At 42.4% G+C, this 9,385-nt stretch overlaps 1 protein-coding gene across 1 annotated transcript; it reads right to left on the reverse strand.

The window, feature by feature from the left end:
- Positions 1–784: 784 nt before the first annotated feature.
- LOC141982027 (cysteinyl leukotriene receptor 2-like) lies at positions 785–9,091 on the reverse strand. Its single transcript, XM_074943700.1, has 2 exons — positions 8,907–9,091; positions 785–2,045 (listed from the first exon to the last, which is right to left on the reverse strand). The coding sequence occupies exon 2, from the start codon at positions 2,002–2,004 to the stop codon at positions 1,081–1,083; it is 924 nt and encodes a 307-aa protein (XP_074799801.1). The 5' UTR covers positions 2,005–2,045; positions 8,907–9,091; the 3' UTR covers positions 785–1,080.
- Between the last annotated feature and the right edge of the window lie 294 nt (positions 9,092–9,385).

The following is a 9,385-nucleotide window of genomic DNA, read 5'->3' on the forward strand; positions in this document are numbered from 1 at the left end:
CTTCCCAAAACCTTGCAGCCCACTTCCTGGACAAGATTTGGTAAAAAGCCTCACCAATTTGCCTAGGTGACTACAGACCCAGACCCTTGGATCTTAAGAACAATGAACAATCCTCCCAACACTTGCACCCCCCCTTTCCAGGGAAATGTTGGATAAAAAGCCTCACCAATTTGCATAGGTGACCACAGACCCAAACCCTTAGATCTGAGAACAATGAAAAAAAAACATTCAGTTTTCTTACAAGAAGACTTTTAATAGAAATAGAAGTAAATAGAAATAAAAAAAATCCCCCCTGTAAAATCAGGATGGTAGATACCTTACAGGGTACTTAGATTCAAAACATAGAGAACCCCTCTAGGCAAAACCTTAAGTTACAAAAAAGATACACAGACACAAATAGTTATTCTATTCAGCACAGTTCTTTTCTCAGCCATTTAAAGAAATCATAATCTAACACGTACCTAGCTAGATTACTTACTAAAAGTTCTAAGACTCCATTCCTGGTCTATCCCCGGCAAAGACAGAATATAGACAGACCCACAGACCCTTTGTTTCTCTCCCTCCTCCCAGCTTTTGAAAGTATCTTGTCTCCTCATTGGTCATTTTGGTCAGGTGCCAGCGAGGTTACCTTTAGCTTCTTAACCCTTTACAGGTGAGAGGAGATTTCCTCTGGCCAGGAGGGATTTTAAAGGGGTTTACCCTTCCCTTTATATTTATGACAGTTTGTGTTACCAATAAATGAAGTCCTCTGGAGTAGAGGGCTTTTTAAGGACAATAGCCTCTGTTTGGCTGGTTTTTACTAGGTGGAAGAGAAATAGGAATGATCTCAGGGTGGGATCTTGGACCCCTTTACAACCGTTTGTGAAGAAAATTCACAAAGTGTTCTGAGATATTATCCACTCTGAATAGCCCCACTTTACAGATAGGGAAATAGAGGCACAGAGTTACGTGATTCACCCCAGGTCACATGGCAAGTCAGTGGCATAGATTAAAAGACCCATGATCTTTCCACCTCCAGTCCTGGGGTTTGATCACAAGAAAATACTCCCAATAAGGAATGTCCATTTGATTCTTCATCCGCTACCTTTTATATATACTTTTGAGTCTCTCTTTGAAGTTTTCTCCAGCAAAGTAATAGAGTACAGGATCTAGGCAACTATTCACTGCAGCGAGGCAATGAGCGATGACCGCTCCTTTAGTCAGCAACTTGCTCAAGTTGTCCTTATCGCTTCTCACCAAGTAGACAGTTCTTAGTACGTGATATGGCAGGAAACAAAGCAGAAACATGAATAAAGTGATGACGGTCGTTGACACTGCCTTCTTATGAGAGGCTCTTCTCTTTGCTTCTGGAGCCTTGGGCTTAAGCAAAGTTTTGATCACAAGCACATAGCAGCAAATTATTGTGCAAAATGGGAGGATGAAGCCCACTACCAGGACAACATAGTTCATCGTGACCAGTTTCTGAATGCTTTCTCTTTGGAGATCTAGGCACCTTCCTGGGTACTCCTCGCTGGTGTTTCCACTGAACAGCAGCACGCTGCTAGCTGTCATCACAAAACCCCATATCACCGCACATATGATTCTAGAATACTTGACGGCGCTTAGTTTCAAATGTTTGAAAGGATGAACAATAGCCACAAAACGAACAATGCTCAGCGCAGTTAGAAAATAAATGCTGCAGTACATATTGACATACAAGCTGAAAGACACAATCCTGCAAAATATATTCCCAAATACCCAATCAGAGTTCATCAGGTAGTAGGTGGCCCGGAAGGGTAAAGTCCAAACAAACAGGAGGTCTGAAATAGCCAAGTTCAGCATGAAAACATTCACTGAAATCTTTTTCCTGTAAAGCTTCAGGAAAACATATACGGAAAGGCCATTTCCAAAGGCACCCAAGGCAAATACTGTGAGATATATTGTGGGATAAACAGCATACTTGAAGTCATCAACAGTGTCATTGTCCGAGTCTGACATGTTGTTGAAGCTGCCAGTTTGGCTCATCTCTGAAACTAACTCAATCAAGTGTGAGGTCTTCGGACTTCCTGAAAATAAAAAAAGCTGTTACAAAATGTATACCATGTCATCCCTCAAGTTCAGCATTGTAACCATTTGACTGAAAGATAAAAGCTGTAAATAGCACTGAAAAAATAAAAGCTAGTTAAAGTAATAACTATTCACTATGCCCCAGTGAATATAGATCAGTTAATGTTTGTATTGAACTTCAAAATGTGAAGTGCTATATATGCTAAGTATCGTTCTTATTGCAGTTTATGGGTAGTGCATACTGCCTGGCAATATAAAAGCTAAAGTTTCAAGTAAAAGCGTCAAGTTTCAGTCTTCTGGAGGTGAGTGCAGGGCCTACAGCTGCAGCACCTGATCCTGTGCTCTTCTTTGATCATGCAAACTAAGCAAGTTATCACTGGTCATTTTGTGGATGGGAGATCTTGAGTCAGACTACCAGATGCAACATTGGTAATAACTAGAGCTGATCAAAAATGGAATTTCCATCCCATGGGAAATTCTGATATTTGGAGATTTCACTCCAATTCAGGACAAAAGCAAAAGTCAATATCAAAACTTTTCTGTGGCATGAAAAGTTCCAAAACATTTCTATTTTTAAATCTCAAAATATTTTGTTTTGGGTTGATGTTAATCTCTGTGTTCACCTTTACTGCCATGGTGTTTAATAGGCTTTGCCATTCCAGGTCTGTCATGGCTCCATTCTCTGCTATGAAGCTTACTTCCACAATGCACCACAATCTCCCGCTGTGGCAGAGTCCCATGGGACTCACAGGATACTCTGCAGTGATTCAACCACAGGGACAAGGACTGTGGTGCATAATGGAAGATGCAGTCTTCCCAGGGAGCATGGTCCCTATCGAAGATTCAGAACATGAGGGAGCCAGCTACAACTCCTAGAAGGTGTAATATCACTCAAGTGGATAATGGGTTAGCCCAAACCCAAGTGTTTTACATAGAGATTTTTCTGATAGAAGATTATGCTGAAGTTGATATTTTCCCCCATGGAAAATTGACAAAATCCCATTTTCCAACAGGAACGTATTTCACTTGAAGTTTGTCAACCAGTTTCTATACTAACTTTTATGTAGTCCCTTATATTTTACCACTTCTTCCCTCTCGTGAGCAGAGGTGTGTGTTCTAGCTATAGGAATTCCAGTAAAACATGGCCAGCCTCGTTTTTATGCAATGTATCCAAAACTTGTGTATTTTTAAGAACTGAAATTTTGCTGTCAAATCATGTTAAATCATTTTAAAAGTTTCTCTTGATTTTATGCCTCCTTCCCTTCCCTCCTTCCTGTTACTGATATATCTTTATTCTGTATTTTTCATTGTCTTAATATGCACAGTGAACATGACGCCCTTGCCTCATTCACTTCTCCAAAGAATTAAGTGCTCAGCTGCCAGAAATCAGCCACTCACATGTGAACAGAGTGGCTGTCCATAGCTGCACACTTCACAGTTCTATAGAATTTTCTCATTAGGATTTGTATTGTACATGTGCAGAGTGATTTTTAATAGGTCATAATCCAATCAAATAAAAACCAGTGTTCACTGGAACAGTTTCTCACTAAGGGCTATTTCCCTACTAAATTTTAGCTTCCTCTCCCCAGCTGATTTGGCACTACAGCAGTGTTTTTAAATAAATAAAAGCTACAGGATATTTTGGTTGGTTGATCAGTCATGGGGAAATGGGTCACTTCACCCTTTCGTATTTGAGATGGCTGAAGTATTTTTGCTCAGCATCTCCCAAAATACTCATCTTTGGGCAGGTACCAAGTCTGGACAATTTTAGCCCCCCCGACCACAAAGACTTGGTTGCATTGCTGAGCCCTCCTGTGCCAGCTGGCTTTTAGGATACTAGATAATTGTCTATAATAACGGAACCAGCTTGTAGGAGCTGGCAGTGATTCTGCACTCAGGCTCACCTAATTATCTGATGCTTTTAAGTGTCAAAGAAAGCCTCAGGGACAAATAGTAGTGCAGATTAGGGTTTATGCACATTATGGGACATTCTCCTTCCTTAGGTCTCAATCCAGCTCTCACTGAAGTCATTCCATTGACTTCAATGAGAGCTGAACCGGGCCCTTAATAATCCAAGTAAACTCTGTAAACTCTAGTAAACTCTGGATGAACTCACAGTCATATCACTAAAGCATTTCTGAAATAAATATGGGGGTGTGATGTGATATACAAATCCGACACTGGAGAGCAAGGGTTTAAGAATCAGCTCTGGGCCCACACACAAGCTGGAGGCATGGCTTTAAAAAGGGAAGCAGACCAGTTCGGAGGTAGGAAGTGGATGGCTGATCTGAGAGGAAAGTATTACCCAGGAGCTCATTGCCCAGGACCTGACAAAGTGGCCCTGTGCACACCCACAAAGAAGAAGCAGGGGATGGAGTGTGAGGGTCAGAACCTTGATTGAGCGATTTACTCTGGGAAGCTGAAGGAGACTGGGGTAGGAAGTGGTCTGGGGAGGAGGGGCAGTGGCTTGGCACCACAAGCTGCCCACCACTGCGCCCAGGACTGGAGCACGGTGAAGAAGGTGGACCTGGGTTCCCCTACCCACTCTGAGTGGACAATACAACAAGAAGAGCCTTCACCTCTGGCGAGAGGCCAGCTGGAAAAGATTGGCTGTTCAAGGACCCAGCTCTCAGAGTCCCTGGGCTATAGGGGAGGACTGGAAACTCTTGGGACAAGGGTTCTGAAGGACAGGAATATGCTTAAATGGGGAGATGTTCTGCCAACTACCACCTGACCACTAGGCGGCACTACTGGTGGTTGTGCACCTTCTGCACAGGGACCTCTCTTATCTGCTTTTTAATTCTTTAGACTTAGATGCATAAAAATGCCTATACAAGGCTCTAGGAACCTTGAAAAGTCATTAAAAATACAGATCCTGACTCTGCCATGGTCACATCAATGTAACTCACTTGATTTCATCATAGTTATTAGAGTTGGCTGAAAAATGGCATTTCTTTTCCACAGTAAATAAATAAACCTTGCAGTTTCCTGAAGTTTTGTTCTGAATTGGGGCAAAAACCCAAAGTTTCTTGCAGAATGGAAATACCAAAACATTTTGACCTGAAACAGGAAGTGCCCTAGTGGTTATTTTGATATTAATTAGTCATTTCACACAGGAAAGGGAAGAGAGAAGGAGCTGTCTTTAAAAATCTTTCACATACATAAAGCAATGATAGGTAGGGCCCTACCAAATTCACGGTCCATTTTGGTACATTTCACTGTCATCGCATTTTTTTAAAATCTTGAATTTCACAGTTTCAGATATTTAATCTTACATTTCATGGTGTTTCAGGGCAGCTGCATGTGGCTGTTTGTCACCACTATGACAGTGATTCCTTGGTGCACTAGGAGAGGAAATCAGGGACCGCAGCTTTGTAGGCCCATCTGAGGTGGCAGCACCTAGGAGGTGCTGGGGGTGAAACCCAACCCCCTCCCACCCATTGCTGCTAGCCCCATGCTGTTCTGCACCAGAGTTGGGCCACTGCCCCAGCACCAGCTCCCTTGCTGGTGAAGCCCACACTCCTCACCTGGCTCCTACTTTGGAGGAGTGGGACTGGGCATGGCTGGGCCTGCAAGCAGCAAGGGAGCACGTGGCTGAGCTGCTCTCCACTGCAGCTTGGGACTGGCAGCAGTTCTAGTCTGAGGCCAGACTGCAGCTGTGGCACAGAAGCAGGCAGAGGATGCCCAACATCACCTCCATGCCCAGCTGGAGAAGGAGTTCTTCCAGTGGCAGGCTGGGGCCATCACCCTGATTCTGGACCATGCTGCAGCCTTAGAGTCCAGGGCCAACCTGCCTTCAGATCCACAGAATGAGGAAGGGAAATAAAGGGGCCCTCAAACCTTTATCCATTAGTTATTAGCTTTGTTATGGTGTTGTTACTTGGGGAGCAGGCCCATAACACCACTACTCAATGCTGGGCCCCCCCAAACACACACGCATGTTATAGGAGGCACCATCATGCTATGCAATTCTTCAGCTTCTGCCTTGAGTGTTGGGTGGTGGTGTCCTTGAGAACTTCTTTGCTATGCACCTAAAGATATTCTAAAGTCACTGTTCCGGAGTTGTTTACTCATTTCCTAACAAATGTTGTTTTGTTTAGGACAGCGTTTTCCATAACTACAAATGGGAATTTTTATGATCCCTAACTTTTACTCCTTTCCCTGCGGATGCTGGGAAGGTTTTTGTGCTCCAACAACACAGAGCTATGCCCGTGGGAGTTTCGGCTCCTGGGAGGTTTACTGAAGCCAGAAAGTCAAAGGGTAAAGGGCAGACAAGCAGTCCACTGGCCCTCCACACTGGGGCTTGGCAAGTAAGTCAATAACCTATCCTCATGCTAGAGTTAAGTTATAGAAACACATAAAGGTAGCCATTCCAGCAAACAGCGTAACTTCTAGTATTGATTTGTGGGCTCACTTACAGGTATAGTAGAACTGATCCAAACTCTTCCCAGTATTCCCCCTTAAGATCCATGCAAATGCCACATGCACACATTCCATACTAACTTTTATGGAGGCAAAGATGGAGGCAGTGACTTTCCTCCCACCTGGGAGTGTGAGTACCAGCATCGACCACATCCATTCCAGAAGCAGCATAGTGGAACAAGGTTTCAGAGGATGTTGATGGTCTCTGGCCAGTGCCCTGCTGCTGAGGCTTAGCCTCATGTGGTGCTGGACTAACTGGAGATGCACCATTCTCCTCCTCACTACCTCTTCCTGCACCTGGAGTGGTTGACTGTGCCCCATGGAAATAGTCCTCTTCAGAGTTGTCTGCCTCAGGCAAAGTGTGGTTTTCTGGTTCCCCTACCACCACCTGCGGCTCTTCATGCTGCAAACCACTTCTGGAAGATTGCTTTCTTTTTCACACCCCTGAAGTGGTCCATGGAAGACACGGCTTTGCAAACTACAAGCAGACATCTCCCAGATCCACAAACACAACTCTCAGACTGCTCAGCAGGATCAGAAAAAAATCCTCTCTCTTTCTGGGGACAGACAACTGCTGCATACAGTACCTCTTTCATCTTACAAAACTGGGGGAGGGGACAGGGAAAGGCAGCCAGGCTTTCTGCGGGTGACGTGCAATCAATAATTACTCCATCATACAGCAGTAGAGCCACCACAGGTATAGGGCTCAGAGAAAAAGAGTACCTGTAACTTGCTGTGCTGGGGAACCCTCCCAAAAAGCCACTGACGCAAAGAGAACCAGTCTGCTCTCTCTGCTTGCAGACACAGCCGTGAACAAACCCTCAGTCATGAGGGGTAAGTGGCTAAACTGTACCAGTGTACTCTCAGCCAGTCAACATGTTACAGGCTACAGGAAAACCCTGAATGAAACCATAAATTTAAAATAAAAACAAACCAAGTTTTTCTGTCAAAAGATTTTGGTAAAATAGTCACAATTTTGCAAAATTTCAGGGTTCTCTAAATTGCTTTTTTTTTTTTTTAGTGAAAATATGTTTCACCAAAATATTTTCAACTAGCTTTAGTGATTATTCCTGATTTAAACTGATGTTAGTGAGACCAGAATTAGTCTAAAGAAAAACACCGAACAATGACAGATCCCACTCACCACACACACAAATTAGGCAAAGAAACTAAAACAACTCTTTCCCAGACTTCAGCCATTCACGAGCCCCTATTCAAGTAGGTGAGTAGATTTTAAAGCATCTAATAAAATAACTATCAATATTAAGACTTCTGAACTTAATAGAAAATAACTTCACACCATGTTTTAATAGAAATGAACACTCCTGAATAGGGTATGTTACAGTGGTATGCATATTACATGTGTAAATATAAAGTTTTCTGGTCTGATTTTCAGAGGTGCAGAGTACCCACAATTCCAACTCAAGTCAATGGGAGCTGCTTACAAAGTAGGATCATGAGCTCAATTTTTCAGAAGTACAATGTCCACATTGCTAAATGAATTTCTCAACATGAAATATGAAGTACAGATGATCTGCTGTTTAGCTAAAAAATATTTTGTCTGAATAGGATGTGCTCTTGTGTGAGTTCTCAGAACTATCAGAATAGTAATGCCAAGTACTTAGGCTATGTCGTCGCTCAGGGATGTGAAAAAAGCCACCCCCCTGAATGACAAAAGTTTTAACAACAAAAAGGGCTGGTGTGGACAGCGCTTCATCGGTGGGAGAGCTCTGTCCTGGCGACAAAGAGCGGCTACACTGTGTACCTTACAACGGCACGGCTGTGTCAGCACAGCTGCACAGTTGTAAGGTGCGCAGTGTAGACATAGCCTAATTAACGTGATATAACTTGCATTAGCCATTGCATTGTCAGAAAACCCAATGTAATAACTTTAAACAGCCAACCAAGTCACCATTCACTGGAATACTACGTATCTTTTCAGGATCAGAACGACAAAAACATTACTCATTTATATTTCATTTGTAATTAACATTGTACTGAATTAAATTGGACATTTGTCAAGACATGCATGACATTTTATTCACTCTTCCCACACGTGCGTATACACACAAAAACAAAAGACCCTCCACCCTTCAAAAGATTACAGTTGACAAAATCTGCAGCTGGCTGCTAGTACAAAGCAAAGGAAATTCACTTTGTCAGCTCTCTCACTAGTTTATTATCTTTCATCTTCCAAAATATTTTTAATTACAAAATCTTACATGGATATCCCTTCTCAAGGAAAACACCCTAGACTAGCTTTAACATACGTGAATTGAGTAGATGCTTAATTTTTCTAGCAACTACAAAACTTCGTGCAAGAAACAGGTGATAACTAAAATTCCTCCTACTCTTATTTTGAATAGTCTTGATCTACTTTTAAGGAAAAGACTAAAGTAATATATATTTATATATATATAAATTTAACTTTGTCCTACCTCAGTTCTTGTTCCTTTCAGTTAATTCAGTAAGACACTTCCTTCTTCTGCTTTTAGCTATCCAAAACTTGCAGCTTGCTAGCGAGGGTGAAAACAAAACAAAAACATTTACACAAAACCAACAGCAAGAAAGAGGAAGTAAGCATAATAGTACAGCTTTAATTTTCTTAACAATATTTTGTCAGCTCAGGAACTGGGATTTGTGCTCACGTTGCATTCCATCTCATCTTTCACACAAAGTGCTGAATAAAGCTCTGTGGTTCAGCAACTCCCAGCCACTCACATTTCTAAATATGGGCATTCAGTAATCAAACATGTCTGAAATATTAGATTGGCAGTAATTAGAAACAGTTGTCAGGAAACGTAAATGGGTATTTTAGTCCAGTCTATATTAGGGAAGGTTTTCAAATCTTTTGACTTTTGACAGAATGGGATGAGCTCCACTAGTGTCAGCAATACTGAGAGCGCTAATGTAGCTA

This window comes from Natator depressus, chromosome 1, assembly GCF_965152275.1.
Source record: "Natator depressus isolate rNatDep1 chromosome 1, rNatDep2.hap1, whole genome shotgun sequence".
Lineage (NCBI taxonomy): Eukaryota > Metazoa > Chordata > Testudines > Cheloniidae > Natator > Natator depressus.

What these genes read in the sequence shown, in the direction of transcription:
- LOC141982027 (XM_074943700.1), bottom strand. Translation starts at nt 2,004, where the DNA reads ATGAGCCAAACTGGCAGCTTCAACAACATGTCAGACTCGGACAATGAC.